This window comes from Panthera pardus, unplaced genomic scaffold, assembly GCF_024362965.1.
Source record: "Panthera pardus isolate Hobbes unplaced genomic scaffold, ASM2436296v1 HiC_scaffold_27, whole genome shotgun sequence".
NCBI lineage: Eukaryota > Metazoa > Chordata > Mammalia > Carnivora > Felidae > Panthera > Panthera pardus.
This window is the reverse complement of record NW_026526843.1, coordinates 104,937,403-104,956,255: the sequence shown is the minus strand read 5'-3', so window position 1 is coordinate 104,956,255 and position 18,853 is coordinate 104,937,403. Positions and strand designations below refer to the sequence as shown.

The 18,853-nt window shown below is 40.5% G+C and overlaps 1 protein-coding gene across 5 annotated transcripts in view; it reads left to right on the top strand.

The window, feature by feature from the left end:
- Window positions 1-18,647, top strand: part of ZFX (zinc finger protein X-linked) — a 55,498-nt gene extending 36,851 nt beyond the window's left edge. For 4 of the 5 annotated variants that reach the window (XM_019433544.2, XM_019433543.2, XM_019433545.2 and 1 more), the window contains exons 4-8: window positions 12,015-12,164; window positions 12,384-12,527; window positions 12,899-13,048; window positions 13,583-13,723; window positions 14,568-18,647. In XM_019433544.2, coding sequence (XP_019289089.1) covers window positions 12,015-12,164; window positions 12,384-12,527; window positions 12,899-13,048; window positions 13,583-13,723; window positions 14,568-15,751 — 1,769 coding nt within the window. In that variant the 3' untranslated portion in view covers window positions 15,752-18,647. The remainder of the gene's footprint in view (window positions 1-12,014; window positions 12,165-12,383; window positions 12,528-12,898; window positions 13,049-13,582; window positions 13,724-14,567) is intronic. The other variant, XM_019433547.2, reaches the window with a different exon arrangement.
- Window positions 18,648-18,853: the final 206 nt, after the last annotated feature.

The following is an 18,853-nucleotide window of genomic DNA, read 5'->3' as shown; positions in this document are numbered from 1 at the left end:
AACCGACTGAGCCACCCAGGCATCCCTATGAAAGCATTATTTATAATAATAAACCATAATAATGGCGTATAACCAAAGTTCTGTGAAAGCTTGGTTGAAGACATAAGTCAACATATTTCATCTCCAATCCTATGCATTTCCTTCCCTCCCATCTTGTTCTGAAGCAAATTCCACACGCCATTCCATTCATAGGTATTTCAGTATATGTATCTGAAAGACAAGGGTTTTTTAAGCAAATGAAACAATGTCATGATCACATCTTTAAAAAATAATTTGAGGTGAACTCATTTTGAAGGATGAACGGGTGACTAAGGAGGGAGGGATGTCACAGAGGAGGGAGGAGGGCATATTTAAAGGCAAGGAGATGTGAAAGATCTTGGAGTGTTCAGAGACTCTTTGGAGTGCAAATGACAACTTTGGCAAAGAGAATGTAGGAAATGGAGAGAAATAAGATTGGCAAAATAGGCAGGGCCCAAAATAAAGGCCTTTGAATGCACTAAGAAGCCTGCTTTACCTTTTTGATGTGGGGAGCTGTTAAAAGGTTGTAAGCAGATTAATAACAACGTGGTTAGGTGGATTGTTTAGAGAGATCATCCTCTTGGCATTGTTGACAGCAAGCAGACAGGAGTAAAATCAGAAACAAAAACTGCACCACGGGAGATGATAGTAGTTCAGGTAAGAAACCAGTGACAATACTTTGAAATAAGGTTCTCTCAGTAGATTTTGGCAGAAACTGGTTCATGACATATTTAGGGAGTAGAATTTGGATTAAATGTAGGCTTGAGGAAGAGGGAGTGTTTAAAGCTCACTCTCTGGTTTCTGGCTTGTGCAGCTAGGCAGATGGCAAAACAATTACCAGAGGAGGAGCATGTGTGGACATGTTGGAGATCTGTCCGGCTGCTACATATCGATGTCCCTTTGGTGCCCCTGACCTCCTAGTTTAGGTGTTTTGACCAGTTGGTCTGATGTTAGCTCCTACTTAAGTACAACTTTTGGTCATGGTGGACTTCCAGTAAAAAGTGATTCCGGGAATGAGTGAAGAAATAAATCCAAACTTCCGTGTTTAATGCACAAACTCTGAGAATTAGTGCAATCTGATGGTTTATTTACTGATTCTCAGGGCTATTAGCATAGGAGACGGTAAAATAGTCGTTTATTCCTTTGTTCTGTGGGCTGATGGCTGGACGTTTATGTATCTTACCATTATTTTTATATATGCACTCTGTCATTTTTTTGTTTCTCAAACCATTTGGTAAGCCACAGAATAAAATTTTAGAATTTTTAAAAAATACATACCTTCCTGGGAATGTTTCTGAAATGTGAGAAAAGTTTTATTTAGTATATGTGCTGCCGAAGCGAGCACAAGAGAAAAGTTTTATTTAAAGAAGACATATTGAGAGGCGCCTGGGTGGCTCAGTCGGTTAAGCGGCCGACTTCGGCTCAGGTCATGATCTCACGGTCCGGGAGTTCGAGCCCCGCGTCGGGCTCTGGGCTGACAGCTCAGAGCCTGGAGCCTGTTTCAGATTCTGTGTCTCCCTCTCTCTGACCCTCCCCCGTTCATGCTCTGTCTCTCTCTGTCTCAAAAATAAATAAATGTTAAAAAAAAAAATTAAAAAAAAAGAGAAATGTTTCTTAAAAAAAAAATAAAGAAGACATATTGAATAAGCTTTAAGCTTGTTTTGATAAAATTAAAAAAAGATTGCTATTAATCCATCTAAAACTATAGTCTTTACTGTGGGTACTCTGAAACTTACTTAGAAATCACCAAAATTAAGGAATTAAAGAGTTTTCAGTTTATTGTTCAGTCTGGATGTCAGTTAGATTTGTATCAGTTGTAAAGCCCTCAAGTAAGGCAAATATATTGTCTTCCCCTCTCCCCACCAAAAATCACATTGGGTGAAAAGTCTGTATCTTGAAAGCCTTAGAAGCAATTGGAGCTTCAGATTGGCCTCCTGACTCCTATTTATTGTTTATCTGCTTGCAGCCTAGACAAAATTGTCCAATAGCTTGCCCTTTGAACAGATCTGTGGTTACTTTGTGGGATGATGGGGGTTGGGGAGGGAAGAGAGAGAGGTGGAGAGAGGGAGAGAGAGAACGTGCCTTTCGTTTGAGGATCTTCCAGAAGCTCTTCAGTGCTTCAGAAGCAGTGGAATCAGTGCCTGCAGCTTAGAGCCAGCCATCCTTCCATATGGACGCCAGCCCTGCTGCTCGCTAGCTGTAGGAATTTGAGCAAATTACGGACTTCTCTTTGGCCTTGGTTTTTTTTATTTGTAAGATGGCAGTCCTACTACCTGACCTGTGGGCTGATCAGAGATCCCATGTACCGGGCACCCAGCATGGAGCTTGCCTGTCAGTAACTCTGGTCATTGTTGTCCACACAGAGTCTCTCCCGTTGGTGGCATCAACCAGGGTGGCAGGACTCACTCAGGACTGGCTTTACTTGAGACCTTCCTGTTGTCTCATCAGGGAATTCCTGGGCAAAGGCAGGCAGGCACGGGGTGGGATTGTAATAGTCATTCCTTTCTTTCCCCCCTGAATTTATGGAATTAAGAAGCCAGTTCTTGGTTAACTAGGTTTAGTTAGTGCCATTTTAGTAGTGCACTTTGGCAAATATTTTTCATTAGTTCTATCTCCAACACCATGCTAGAGATCACTGTGACTTAAGACGGGCGCTTGAATGGCTCTGATCCTTTAATTCCCTTTCTACAGATTAAGGCTAATTTCATAAAACCTTTGAACCTGTCCAGGAAAGTTTCAAGAATTAAAAAGGAGATCAGACTGTAACTAATTCTCTGAAATCTTTTATAGGCTATATAACAAAAATAAGATGGGATTTTAACCCCAGAAAGGGTTCCTGAGGAGGAAGCTAAGAAAGGGAGGTCCAAAAGTGAACTTCTAAGTGTATTTACCTACAAGAACATTTGCTTACTCAGCAGAATGCTTCCTGCAAGTTACTTAGTTTTTTAGGGGCTCTCGTTTCCCATCCGTAAGGTGGACAAAACACCTGTCATCAGGCTGTTGTGATTGATCTCATGATAAAAGAGAGGGACACCACTCACCACAGTGTCTGGGACCTAACAGTTGCTTATGAGCTCAAGTATCCTTTTAAGAGGAACTGCCCATCTGTGATATCTTTACCAATTAAGTAGCTACCCGCCCACACAGGCAGTCTTAGGACTCGTTGAATAGTATCAAGCTTTTATTCTGTAATTTTTTCTTTTGATTGGATTTTGGGTTTAGAGGTTTAACAATTGAAGTGATTAAGTAGTAAGACTGTTGGACTTGTCAGAGTAAGTTAGAACAGGCTTTTGATTCAGAGAACCAAATTCCTTCTTTCTTCCACAGCAATACTGACTGCAGCTCTTCTTAAAAGGCCCGATTTCCCTCCTTGATGTTAATCCTAACATTCACGCCTGGGGATCCTGTTAAAACTTGGGAAAAGATTTGTGTATTCAGACTGTCTGTCCCTTGAAGTAAATTATTTAGGAAGTGAAATTGTCTTTATTTTTCTTTCACATTAACCTGTTCCAAGATTTACAGGTAGCTTCTAGTTCTGGAAGGCTGGGATTTTGTGACTGAATCCTTGTCTTCCCTGTGGGTACTGGTCCATAGGTTTATAGGTTTCAAACTTAATTAGACTGTCTTAGAGACTGATTCTGTCCTCTAGCGTGGGATTTCCTTCTGAATTGTTTGTGCCTTCTAAGAAATATATCCTTAAGTTTGACCTACTTCTCCATCCTCTTAGGTTTTTTTTCTTTGAGTCCTCCTTCTCCCAGTGATTTTCCTCTCGAAGCTTTTTCTCGTTCAGCTCCATTCTGAAGTAGTTGCTTTCTAGTCTTAATGTCATGCAGACGTTTTTCTGAAAATGTCCTTCTCATTTCCTGAGATTAGTCCACTGTTTTCTGGATCCCCATGCCACCTTTGTTCTTGACTTACTCTCTTATTGTAATAGACCACATATTGAAATAACTTCTTAAGGAGTATAGATTGTATACTAAAAAAAGTTTTATTCTACCTTATACTTGATTGATCATTTGGTTAGGTACAGACTTCTAGGTTAAAAAGAATTTTCCCCGAGATCGTGTGATGCCATGTTTCACTGTCACCTAGCATCCAGTGTTACAGTTTAGGAGCCTGATGCCATTTTGACTCTCATTCTTTTGTAGGTGTTTCTTTTTCTTCTGAAAGCTTTAAAGACCTTCTCTTTATCCCTACTGGTATGAAATACCACACAGTTGTGCTTAGTTCGGTGTAGGTCTTTTTCATGCATTATGTTTTCATGCATGGTGAGCCCTTTAAATCTAAAGAATCATGTTCTTCAGCTCTCTGAAATACTTCTATTTAATATATTGCTAGAAGAATCTCTGAAATTTCAAACACAGAAAGTGTATACCCCAACATCTGTCTGAACCTGTGTGTTCCAATATGGTAGTCATTAGCCACATGTGGCTCATTAAGTTTAATTAAGTGAAAATTAAATAAAATTAAGTATACAGTTCCTAAGTTGCACCAACCACATTTCAAGTGCTCAATAATCACATGTGGCTAGTGCACATATGGATGTAGAACATTTCCATCATCGCAGAACGTTTTATTGGTTAGCACTGGTCTGTATAGGCTCAATGAAATTACAAAAAACATGTTCTCTTTTTTAAAAGTCAAAGAAGTGATGCAGAAGTTCAAAGAATATATTACAAGACAGTATGAGGCAGATAGAAAGTAAACTAATCAGAAAGAAGTTAAAGAGAAAAATAAAAATATGATCAAGATAAAAGCCACCATAGAAGCAACTATAAGAATAAATATATCTCAGTAAATAAGCATGGGCAGAGGACCCAGCTTTAGGAAATCACAGTAATGAAATGGTTAAGGAAAAAAAGGATACAAAAATGTGGAGAAGATGGCTAGATACGGGAGACGGGTAAAGGAGCCAGACACAAGTGAAATTCTGAAAGAAGGGAACAACCAGTGAAATACAAAAATATTTACAATGGAAGAAATTTTCCTAACATAAAGATTAGAATCTTTTAGCGAATTTTCCTAAAATAAAGATCAGATCTTTCTTGTTTCAAGGAATTAACAGAATGATAAAACTAGCAAGTCATAATCAGTAGTGATGTTTAGTGAACTTTAAGGATAAAGAGTATAATGACATGCACACAGAAGTACTCAGTGTGTGATGACAGTGGAACAACTCTACAAAGTTCTGAGAAAATGTAACTTAAGAATTTTATAACCAGCCAATTTGTTCTTCAAGTAAAGGCCACGGACTGACATTTTCATGTATTCAAGAACTCAGGAACTGTAGTATCCATTAGCCCTTCTTGACAGCCCACCCTATTTGGTAATGAATCTAGCAAACTGAAGGGTCAGTCACTAGAACCGTAGAATGGAGAAACTGATAAAAGGATTGGTAGTGAGTATTGGCATTCACTTAGTACCAAGCTATAAAATATTTGGGAAGTGGAGGTATGTCAGTGTGTTAATTTCCACATCTTTCATAGTAGGATGACAGCAGATACTGGCTTTAAAATTGATTCATGTATTATAAGCAAAATATGACTCTAAATGTTTTTGTAGTATATTATCTTTAGAAGGTTAAGAACTCGTATAATGGCAAAACATTTACTCGAAGATCAGCATTCATATATTTAAGGAATGTTGTATCTGTACTGTATGTCAGACTGTATTGTAGGCACTTGGGATACATCAATGAACGAAACAGATGTCCGTGGCTTCCCCTCCTGGAGATTATATTCTAGCAGAGGTACACTGACATAAATAAGTGATATGGTATAAGTGATACCTTAATGGGAGAAGAAAAGAGTATAAGGATTTGGGGTTGCAAATGTGGCCAGGGTTTGCTAAGAAGGTGACATTTGAGCAGAGACTTGACACGTACAAATCTGAGTTTGGGAGATAGGACTAGAGTGGAGATGCAAAATTGGGAGTTGTTGGCATATAGGTGAAATTTAACCTATAAAACAGTGACATTGCCAAAGGAGTGATTGTAAATAAACTAAGACCCAAGACTGAGTCCTCAGGTTTACGACATTAAGAGGCCAAGAGGAAGCCCCTGAAAAGGATTGAGGAGGTATGGCCAGGAAGGAGGAGGACAACCAGAGAGCTTGTGTCCTAGAAGCCAAGTGAGGAAAGTGAAGTAGAGTCAAATGAATGCAGAGAACGGGTGACCTTGATGAACACTTCTGGTCAAGTCATGGTCCCGGCTGAAGTGAGTTTAGAGGATATGGAATAACAAGAATTAGAGAAATGGGATCCAGAGTTTTTGCTTTAAAGGGGGACAAAGAATAGTTTGTTTATATGCTGATAAAAGTGATCCAGCAGAAGGTGTGGGGGAGAGGGGGGCAGGCTTTAGCTGGGAATACAGGTGAGTTGTCTATGGGAACATGCCGGGTTTAGTTCCGGGTAGGTGGGTAGATCTGTTAGTGGATCTTCCAGTTGTTTCAGTTCTCAGTGAAGTAAGAAGATGAACTGAGAGCGAGAATGGGGAGGTGAAATTAGAGATTTGAGGAGACAGACTTAGAAAACAGGAGGGAAGGTAGCAGGAGAGTTTCGCTTCAGGTTCAGGGTCATGAATTTAAAGTGAAACCAGCGTGCGTGCATGCATGGGAGAGTGCATGTGTGTTTCTGGTCAGATTTAGCTGCATAGGTGCTGGTGGAGAGGCGTAGAGGAAAATTGCAATTAGGCTAGATTGTGGTTCTGCCAAGCAACTATGATGAAATGAAAGGAAGGGGTAGGGCAAGGGATGGGAGAGCAAGGGAATGGATAGACCGTGGAATTAGATTTGTCTTGGTGTTGATTTCAAGTAAATTGTAATAATTTTTATTTAAAAATGCCACGTTAAAAGGGCGCCTGGGTGGCTCAGTCCCTCGAACCTCCGACTCTTGATTTCGACTGGGGTCATGATCCCAGGGTCGTGAGATTGAGCCCCATGTGGGGGTCTGCTCTGAGCATGGAGCCTGCTTGGGATATTCTCTCTCTCTCTCTCTCTCTCTCTCTCTCTCTCCCTCTCTCTCCCTCCCTCTCCCTCCCTCCCTCCCCCCCCCCCACCCCCCTCTGCCCCTCTCCTCCACTTGGTCGTGTGTGCGCTCTCTCCAAAATTTAATAAAAAAGGGCATATTACAGTATCCAATTTTCATTAAAATATCCGTTCGCTCTTCCTTTTATTTATAAATATGCATAGGGAAATGTCTAAAGAATGATCTGTAAATTGATAATACTAGGTGGTAGGATTTTTTTTTTTTTTTTTTTTTTTTTTAAGTAGGCTCCACACCCAGCGCAGAGCCCAACCTTACTACCCTGAGATGAAGACCTGAGCTGAGATCAAGAGTAGGGCACTTAACTGACGTGATCCACCCAGGTGCCCCACTAGGTGGTGGGATTTGGTCACATTTTTATTTCCTTTTAAGGTTGTATTTTTAAGTAATTTCTACACCCAGCGTGGGGCTTGAACTCAGAACCCCAAGATCAAGAGTCACATGCTCTTCCAACTGAGCCAGCTAGACGCCCCTATTTCCTTTTGTATTTTAAAAATACTTTTCTTAAATAGTAAGCTGTATAATTTCTACAAGAAATTATATATATAGCACAGAACAAGAAGCATAAAGGAATGGAAATAGAAAAATAACGTATTGTCTAAGTTCAGGGCACTTGAGGTTGTCTCGGGGCTCCTGGGGGAGATGAGACTGAAGGCAGAAGGCACTTTGCTTTGCTCAGAGGTCAGTGGCTAGACTGTGCAGTTTGTAATTTATTTGGTAGGAAATGGGGGTACCATTGTAGGCTAGAGAGTAAGGGGACTGGATCTTCATTTTAGGGAAGCTGACTAAGGGCTGTGTCTAGGGGTATTTGGTAGGAAACGTAGGAAGAGAGAGATCAAATGGTGAAGAGATCTTTTTTTCTTATGTTCATTTGTACAAAATGCAATTCCGCTGCAATCCAGTATCACAAGTTTTTCTATTTTGGCAAATATCGTAATGAAATTTGTCTAGAAACTTAGGTGAGAATGACAAAGCAGTATTACCTATTTCGTAAGGTTTTTGTGAGGAGTAAATGGGACATTTTAAGGGCTTATCATCATGCTCGCCATGAGGTCCATGGTCCATAAATGTTCCCGTTCTCCGTCACAACCACCATCCTTCCTTGCTATGTAGATTGTTTATCAGTTTAGTTTGGGGGATTTTTTTTAATTAGATCAACATTCGTTTAACAGTTGACTTGAAGTAGTGTACTCCCCCGCCCACCCCAGTAATTTTTCTTTTCCAGAAAGTACTGGGTTTCTGAAATCTTAACGAACTGTGTTTTTAGACACCATACTATTTATTAACATTGCACATAAACATCCTCGATTTTCGGTCTCTGAGAGATTTTACTGACGCTCCTTTGAGGCAGTATAAAATACTGCCTACATTTTGCTATAGTTTTGTTGTTACTAATGAGATTGTCGATAAGTCACATGTTTCTCAGTTTTGAAGTTTAAAATGTCGGATGAGATGTAAAGATTATTCTTATGTAAGGCTTGAGGAAACTGTGATGCCAATTTTGCTTTAACAAAACTAGAAAAACTGCCAAGAAAATCTACTAACATAGTGATGGGAACTGGTTGGTGGGACTCTTGGCGTTTTGTTTTGTTGTAATTCTAAATTTTATACAGTAAACATACATGTCTTAAAAGAATCAGAAGATGAAAATGAAGGTCCGGGTTCTAAAGATAGGCGCCTCTTCTCTCATCCCTCACTCATTAGCTCACTGACTTTGGGCAAGTCACATGCCATCTCCGAGTCTTTTTTTCTCTATCTGGAAAAGGTAAGAATCAAAATAACAGTACATACAAATGATGAGGAAATAGCAAAATGTCATGCCAATGGTAGTTATTATTAGAAGTAGTCTTAATTTCCAGAAATTATGCTCTTCTCTTTTGGCCTAGTACCAAAGCTCTAGTCCTTCATTACCACATTAGAAGAAGGCACTTAGGCAGAAATCATACGTATGATGACTCAGTTTTAGCAAAGGCACCTTTGTCTGGTTTTAGAAATGCATTTTTAATGGTAGCTCTAAAATCACAGGGAAAGTTTGAGTAGTTAACAGAACCATCGACGTGGGCCTTTTTTTTTTTTTTTTTTTTTTTTTTTTAACAAATCACTTCTGTAATATTTCATATTCAGAATAATTTCCTAAGTTGAGTTAGTGGGATAGATTCTCAAGGTGAAAATCTGAAGGTGAATTCTGCTTTTGTTTGATAATAGAATAGCTTTGCTTGGCTCAGGTGAGCCTGTATATTTCAAATGTGTTTTCTCACACATTTATGAAAGCAAACAGAAAGGTCTTTTACTCCGGATTATAGGTAAATTAAATACATGACATTTTGCAAGTTCCAAAATGATTAGATTTCTCAGTCATCAAACATCTTATCTTGTGAATACCAACAAACTAACCTGTGCAAAACAGCTAGCCTGACCTTGTTTTTTGTAAACACAAGGACATTTGATTTTCCAGTACCTGTTAAAATCAGTTTTGACACACGAAGGGCAAGCTTCGTTAACAGCATCAAAGGGTTCAGAGATGATTTCTCTGAAGATGTAACAGATTTACTCAGGACTCTCCTGTGAGTTTGGTGAGATCTTCATCCTTCTAATGCTACCTCAGTTTGAAATTCCAAAGCTCCCTTTAAGAAAATAGCCTTGGCTCAGTCAGCTGGGTATGTCATAAAAATATTTAGCTTTGAAAAAGGGTAAATACATACCAGGCCAGAAATAAGGTCTTAATGCCAAATCTTTCTCCCTCCAAACCATTTTTATAAAGCATAGTCAAGATACTGGAATTTAGGTAGTTATGTGCAGAGTTCAGGGAACCTTTCTTTGTTTTTGTGGTTTTGGTTTTGGGAGTTTTTTTGTTGCTGTCTTTTGTTTTTGTTTTTAGAGAGTGGTGGGCAGAGAGAGAGGATCCTAAGCAGGCCCCATGCCCAGTGCAGAGCCCTGCTCAGGGTTCCATCTCAGGACAGTGAGATCATGACCTGAGCCAAAATCAAGAGTCAGATGTTTAACCGACTGAGGCACCCAGGTGCCCCTCTTTATTTTTTTAAACCACGAAGAGCTTAACCAGCTGATCTCTTTGAACCTTCATATTGTGAAGCTTGTCCCGGATCAGCTCATTTTCTCAAACTTACTAAGCTCTTCACCCAGTCTGCCATCTTCTCACTGATAACTGCAGCCCTTGCCTGCAGTTTCCTATCTACAGTTGGAGCCATCAGCCTTGAACTCCTCCAGCTTCCGACACTACAGCCTTCCCTCTTAACGTACCTTCCCCCAAACGTACCGTTTGCATCCATGTTTACTGCCTCGAGTTTCAAGAGGATAACATGTTGCTCCCCCAGTCTAAGGGAAATTTCTTCATCTTTGCCTCCGGTTTCATCTTCCCTTTTTCCTCTAAGATCTTGATCCACAAGTTTTGCCGTGTCCTCTGGCTTCAGCTTCTTGTTGTACTTGCTCCCAAGACTGAATATGCTTGGGTATTTTTATTAATTAAACAGAAAAGCCCTCGACCCTGCAACCCATTCTAGTTAGTGCCCCTTTGTTCTCCGTTTTAGAATGAGACTTCTTGAAGAAATGCACACCTTCCACTTTAATCTGACCCCATCTAGCCTTCACTACACTGTTTTTCACCGGGAGCAGGAGTGACTTCCGGGTTGCTGTGGTCAGTACAGACCTTCCTCCTTCAGTCGTGCGCACGCTGCGTTATTGCCATGGGCCTCACTAGGCTTCTTGGAATTTATAACTCCCTAGCTTCTTTTGTGATCTTCCACCAACCTCTCCGGCTTTCCCTTCTCGGATTCCTTTGTGAACTCTTCTGGTCCCTCCCTTAAACCGTGATGTTCCTCAGGATATCCTTGCCCCTCTCCGCTCACACTGCAGGTCCTCACCGTGTGATCTCAGGGCTAGTTGACACGGACTTGGTGGCTCCAAATCTGTGTCAGCCTTCAGCCTTTCAGACTCCCAATATTCAGCAACTGACCTCACACATCTCGTCGACTGAATCATTGGTTCATCAGTATTCTGAGCATCCACCATCACCAGACTCGGTCCTGAAAGACTGAATAATGAAATGGCAGGTTCCGCTCTGTCAGTCGGAGGGATGGGGGAAGATCCCTGAGAGTGAATACAGTGAACTGCATACTCTGCGAGAGACAAGCAGAGGGTGCTGGGAATGTAAAAGGATAGGGGCAGGCACCAGCTCTGAGAGCTTTTAGGGATGTTACCTCCCGGACCTTAAATTAATTAATCATGCAGGAAGAGCGGTCCTTCTTGACGTTTCCTCCTCCAGTCACCCAGTCACCTAAATCAGAAACCCCATAGTTATCCTTGGCTCCTCTGTCGTGTTCAGTTTTGGGTCTTAAGTCCTGCCGTTTCAGTTCTGAGACGGGGCTCATGTCCAGCCCTCTTCCCCATCTGCTTCTGTCCTGATTCGAGGCCTCGTCATCCTTTGCCTGCCTTATTGCTGTAGACTCACAAGTGGTATCCTTGCTTTGTCTTGATCCCTTTGCATCCACTTTTCTAAAGGCCAGCGCGGTGTAGCAAAAATGGTGCTGTGCCCTTGTCGCTGCTCTGCTTAAAAGTCTCTGATCAGAATCTCTAAATCTGCCCACATACCTGGCTTCACCCCTAGATTCTGATTCTGTAGTGCCGCTGGGCTGGGGCCTGTGTTTTTAAGTTCCCTAAGAGATACTGACATCTGACCCGATTGAGAAACCTCTGGCCTACCACTGTCAAGTCTCTGAGCTCCTCTGCCTGGTTGCACAAGGCCCTCCGTGACCCCAGCTTTGGCTTAGCAGACAGCCACATTTCCCACCGTGCCCGCGTGTCTACTTGTCTAGGGAAAATTATCCAGTTTCATATGACTCATGTTAGAGATTGTATTCGTAAAAAAGACTTTTAAAAACGGTAACGTTTTATTTAAGTATCTGCTATTGTTATTTGTAATGCATTCCCTGCGTTTTCAGTGGATGATGCTGGCAAAATAGAACACGATGGTTCCTCTGGAATGACCATGGATGCAGAGTCGGAAATCGATCCTTGTAAAGTGGATGGCACTTGCCCTGAAGTCATCAAGGTGTACATTTTTAAAGCCGACCCTGGAGAGGATGACTTAGGTAAGAGGAAAGTTTCAGCATAACCTGCATCCGGATCAGCCGCTTCAACCCGATGACTTTTGGGTGGTCTGGATTGAGAACCTTTGAAACCTATTCGGAAGATAACTTTTAAGCAAGGATTTCCATGTAGGGGGAGAAAAGTCTGTAAAATGTAGTAAGTCACCCGGATGGAAATGAAGTTTTCAGATAAATTCTCGGAGCTGTCATCTTCCCTGATAGGTGGCACCGTAGACATTGTGGAGAGTGAACCTGAGAATGACCACGGAGTTGAATTACTTGATCAGAATAGCAGTATTCGTGTGCCAAGGGAAAAGATGGTTTATATGACTGTCAACGACTCTCAGCAAGAAGACGAAGATTTAAGTAAGTAGGTGCCCTTTTTGTGGGAGAAAAATTTTGTTTCTGTAGCGCCCTCTTTAAATCTGGTCAGAATTTGAAGGAAACGAGTAGCGTTACTGTACAGATTATTATGCTGCCGTATCCCAGGGGCAGTATCAGCGACTCTACGTACGCTTCGAATGTTGCTTTAAAAACGGGTTAAGGTGAAAGCCAAGGAATGGAGGAGGGTTCATTCAGCAAGTATCTGTTGACCGCTCACGACTGTGTGGAAGCTGTGTTCTAGGTGTGTAACGTTTGGGCCTTTCTACCTGCCTCTTCACCGAATCTGAGTACAGACGTCTCCCCTGCCATCTCTGTAAACACGGTCACAAAGGTTTATATCACTTCCTATTCAGATGTTGCTGAAATCGCTGATGAAGTTTATATGGAAGTGATCGTGGGAGAGGAGGACGCTGCTGCCGCGGCGGCCGCCGCCGTGCACGAGCAGCAGATGGACGACAACGAAATCAAGACCTTCATGCCAATAGCGTGGGCGGCAGCTTACGGTAAGTCGCTCAGCAGCTCCTTGGACGCCGTTGGCTCGTGAACATGACTCCATGCCTGGAAACGGTGCCTGTTGTCCTAGGGTTCCGAAATACGAAATACCAGTGCCCTGTAAGGGTTATTTGATTTGAGCACAAGTAGAGGAAGATTATAAAGTCTACTTTTTGTCTTTATTTCTAACAGGAATTTCCTTCATGTGTTTATTACGTAGAAGGGAGTACTGCAAGAAGTGCACAGGCTTTCCAGCCGAAACTTTTCCTCTTGATTGTATCTGGCCCATGACTTTGCAGTTTGGGGAGACGACAGGGGAGTCCATGGGGCACAATGCTGACCTGTGTTTTTTAGATCTGGAAGCTAGGCATTTCCTACCGTCTCACTATAATGAACGTGGTCATACAACCCATTACCTAGAATGGGGACTCTCTGTCATTCATGAGTATCATGGCTTACTTTTCATTGTTATAGTTAATAAAGAATCCCTAATTTTTTATAATTTATAATACTGTATAATTTTGTTTTTTAATGCGCATTGTTAGGTAATAATTCTGATGGAATTGAAACCCGGAATGGCACTGCAAGTGCCCTCTTGCACATAGATGAGTCTGCTGGGCTCGGCAGACTGGCTAAACAAAAACCAAAGAAAAGGAGAAGACCTGATTCCAGGCAGTACCAAACAGGTGAGGGCACATGAGTTCCACAGCGCAGCGTGCTTTGCGAGCTCTCAGATGAAACCCTAGCGTGTGTCCACGGAGGTGTTGTGATGGCATTCTAGCTGCTAGACCACATTGTAGCTTCTGTGTACTGAATTTGAAAATATAATTTTAAGAATTCAGTGATATTCATGAATGATTTCCTGGGAGAAAAAGAAACAAGGAATGGATCGAACATGGATGGGAAAAAAATTCAAAACGTGGGTGATTTTTATGTGGAAATGAGAAGAAATCCCTCAAATATGTTGCAGGCATTAACTCTCTTAAAAACTCAATGACTACAAAGAATCTGATTCTGTTAGCATAAAGTAGGCATACTTTATAGAGCAGGAGGACGGGTACTCGAGTTCATGTGACCTATTCCTATCTATTTGTGTATGGCAATTTGCATATGAAATTTCTCATAGGTGGGTTTAAGCTCTACTGTAAGTTGACACAAAATTACGTTTTTTGGAATCGGCAAAGCAGGAATTGTGATTACGACACTTTATTTTTCAAAATAATTTTCTACCGAGCGATATAGCTCCAGTCGTTAGTTGGTAGGAGTCACATATTTATTGATTGATTTTTCAAACTGGAGGGACTGAGGTTGGTACAGTCAGCCTGAATGAAGTTTTCAGACCAGGGTTCTCTTTATGACCAGGTTGCTGTCTCTCTTACATTGAAAACTGGCAGAAGGAATGTTAAGTAGCCAATAGCTTAACGTAGGAACACTTGCTTAATGATGTTCAGAACGCACACTTTGAATGCTTGAAGAAACCAAAACAGAACTTGGTTTGATCACTCATGTTCCTTTCTTTTCCTTTCTTAGCAATAATTATTGGCCCTGATGGACATCCCTTGACTGTCTATCCCTGCATGATTTGTGGGAAAAAATTTAAGTCCAGAGGTTTTTTGAAAAGGCACATGAAAAACCATCCCGAACACCTTACCAAGAAGAAGTACCGCTGTACTGACTGTGATTACACTACCAACAAGAAGATAAGTTTACACAACCACCTGGAGAGCCACAAGCTGACCAGCAAGGCCGAGAAGGCCATCGAATGCGATGAGTGTGGGAAGCATTTCTCTCACGCTGGGGCTTTGTTTACTCACAAAATGGTGCATAAGGAGAAAGGAGCCAACAAAATGCACAAGTGTAAATTCTGTGAATACGAGACAGCTGAACAAGGCTTACTGAATCGCCACCTTTTGGCGGTCCACAGCAAGAACTTTCCTCATATTTGCGTGGAGTGCGGTAAAGGTTTTCGTCACCCGTCAGAGCTCAAGAAGCACATGCGAATCCATACTGGGGAGAAGCCGTACCAGTGCCAGTACTGCGAATATAGGTCTGCAGACTCTTCTAACTTGAAAACGCATGTAAAAACTAAGCATAGTAAAGAGATGCCATTCAAGTGTGACATCTGTCTTCTGACTTTCTCAGATACCAAAGAGGTGCAGCAACATGCTCTTATCCACCAAGAAAGCAAAACACACCAGTGTTTGCACTGTGACCACAAGAGTTCGAACTCGAGCGACTTGAAACGACACATAATTTCAGTCCATACGAAGGACTACCCCCACAAGTGTGACATGTGTGATAAAGGCTTTCACAGGCCTTCTGAACTCAAGAAACACGTGGCTGCCCACAAGGGTAAAAAAATGCACCAGTGTAGACATTGTGACTTTAAGATTGCAGATCCATTTGTTCTAAGTCGCCATATTCTCTCAGTTCACACAAAAGATCTTCCGTTTCGGTGTAAGAGATGTAGAAAGGGATTTAGGCAACAGAACGAGCTTAAAAAGCATATGAAGACACACAGTGGCAGGAAAGTGTACCAGTGTGAGTACTGTGAGTATAGCACTACAGACGCCTCGGGCTTTAAACGGCACGTTATCTCCATTCATACGAAAGACTATCCTCACCGTTGTGAGTACTGCAAGAAGGGGTTCCGACGACCTTCGGAAAAGAACCAGCACATAATGCGACATCATAAGGAGGTTGGCCTGCCCTGATAGTCCTTCTACAGACATTTGTGGAGATGTTGGCCTTGAAGCAGAAATCTCATTTTAAAGCCAGTCAGTCTCGTTCACATACAATACTGTATATTGATTTATGCTGTGTACAAATAGAATTATTGCTTCTAGTTGAGTTTTGTTGTTTTTTTTTTTTTACATTTTGTTTAATAGTGTGTTCTGAATTCTATTCAGTTTGTTTAATAAATGGGGGAAAGCAGCAACAAATAAGTTGCTTTTAATAAAGTAATCCTTGATGCTATACTGGATTTTTCTATCTTACAAGTTTTATATTTATTTAAATATTTACCTTGCTTACCTTGATGGTACTCTTCTAAGACCATTTAACTTAAAGTTAAGGTAACTTTAGATTGGTAACTCTGAAAGTATTCGTGTTGACTCATTTTTTTTTTCCCCATGAATTTCTCACAATAAAATTGTCAGAGACATCTATTAACATAAACGGGAGATTTTACAGTCAGGTCTAATTATCCTAACATGGAAGTCCTTGACTTGTCTTGCTTGCTCTTCTCAGACCACATGACAGTGAAAGTTTCCATTTGAGCTTTTGCCACCCGGGCATCGCTGAGGAAAGAACAGTGGCTGGGTTCGTCTTTACTTTTCATTTCGTTGAGCAGACAAGCTGTACTTTTTGCGGGGGGGGGGGGGGGGGGGGGGGCTTTCTTTGGTGTATTTACATCTTTTGTCAGCATAGCAGACTTCTAGAAAACTTCCTTGACAAATTTGGCTTGATCATGTTGTATTTTGATTATTCCGTCTGTGCTGCTCTGTCTCGGAATGGTTGTGTGTTACAAATGAGATTATCGAGGACTGCATTTTGGAATCTCCTTGAGGTAATTCGTGGCTTGTAGGATCTTTTGCGACTTTATATATGTAAATGTACCCTGAATTATATATATGCACATATATAGAGAACATGTATCTGTGTGTATTGCTTATTTTACATATTTATACACACAACCCCAGTAGTAGTTGTTTAAGATCTATAATGAAAAGTATTAAATTTACAATAACACGAAAGATGCAGGGATGCATGAGAGAGCATTTTGTAAATCATGCTCTTCAGAGAGACTACTCAGGTGAAGAATTAGAAGGAAAATAAGGACACTAGTATTTTTAAAGAGTTAAAGGTATTTTCTTTTAAATATCTTTGGTAATTGAAAAATAGACGTTACGATGTTTCTAGATAGAATGTTTTCATACAACTTCAGCTCCATGCCTTTATATTTTTCTGAAAAGCTAATGAGCATCCAGGCAGAACTCCCTCCGTTCTCTCAGAGAAACTCTTGAGGGAACTCTGTGTCTGTCACCCAGTGAAGGGGGATTAAGGAAGCCACAGCTCCGTGTCCCAGAGATTGGGTGCTAATGATGACTTCCGCTTGGCAGGTCCAGCCTGCTCTGTTACGTCTTAGTTACAGTTAGCAAACTTTAAAAACCTGAACACTCAAATTGGCTTTGGTTAGAAGATAAAGGTGTGTTTAAGTGCGTGAGGAAAATCTGAGGCCTTATTTGCAACATCCCCAAGTCTTTCACGGTTTTGTTTTTCTTTGAGAGTTGGTATTTTTTAAACAGTTCTGAATCAGTTCAGAAGCGCATACACTGAAGTCAGTTACTTAGAATTGGATCATGCGAAGATGGATCTTGGAAAATGCAGAACAGTTTTTGGGGTCCTTTAGATGGGATGTCAGCATGTGAGTATCCGGGATGCTGTAGGAGATTTAGTAAGGACTTTGCTTCCCACCTGATAGCTGCCTTGCCACTTCATGATGGTGCTCCTTCCCCTTTGTGCTGTTCGGGTTTAACCTTTCATCTTTCTCTTTGCCATTGATACTTGTATTCAAGAATTCTATTTATAGGGTTAGAAATCTAAATATTTGGTGTTTGGCAAGCCTCTGAAGTGCTAGATTGATTTCATCCACTTGGAAATCAAGTGCTTTAGGCTGGTATGAACTCCAACCTGAATGCCAGTTAAAGCCAAGGCATGGGCCTATCCCAGCGGGAGCTCCTGTGCTCTCTTGGCCCCATAAACATTCTTTTTTTTTTTTTTTTTTTTTTTAAGCGTAACTTACAATTGTGTGATTCATTGCCCTGCAGTACTATTCTTGAAAGCTCTGTCTGTTTTTTTGTGAGAACCTTTAAAATCTCCCTTAATTTTTTTTTCCCAGAAGTCATGTAAAAGAAAACACTTAAGTGAAAGTGGAAAGTTATTAACTTTAAAACATGCTGTAAAATTAGTACAGAAAATATAAAGAATTGGTCATTTAACTATATTTTTTTAAATAAACTGAAAGATAAAGAACACAACACTGTACACACTTTATATTTCTCTTACATAGTCTGGAATCATACACAGCTATTTTCTTTTTAAAGCACAATATTGAAACCTTTAAAAGGTATTTAAGGGTTTGGTCAAGTGAATATGATAAGATGTATTTGTCTGTATAAAGAGAAAATGAACTTGTAGTCACTGTTATGTACTGACATTAGTTACAACCTAGTTTTAATTCTTAAAACAATTTTGATTAGCAAAGCTAAAAAAAATGGATGTTTCAGTTAAATGTTTTAAAGAGGTACAGATTTTTACAAGGACATAATATAAGTTATTGTTCTGTAGAAATATCCTATTAAATATTGTATGTCCCTCCCTCTGTACACTTTGTAAAAAAAGTAAAATACATAAAAAGAAAATCATATAGGGATGTGTGACATTATTGTAATTGTGTACTTGAGAATAACGTGCAAAAATAAAAATCAGAATATTTTCCTGTTAATGGATGTTTAGTCTATTTGATACCAGTACTAAGTTAATGCTTTTTCTTAAGGAAAAAAATGTACAGTTTTTGTAAACCTAATAAACATCAAAAGCAGTGGATTATTTTCATTTCCCCATTTCTTAATTCCTTTTACGTAACAGTGGAATGCAAAATGCTTGATTGCTTTGAATTTTGTGACTCAGTGCAAATACTCATACTAGTTGAGCCCTGCGAATTTGCAAGTCATATAGCAGAGAACTTAAGAGGTGATTGGTGAGTCCTTTGATGAGCATGTCCTTGAAGTTCTTTTTTTTTTTTCTTCTTTTAT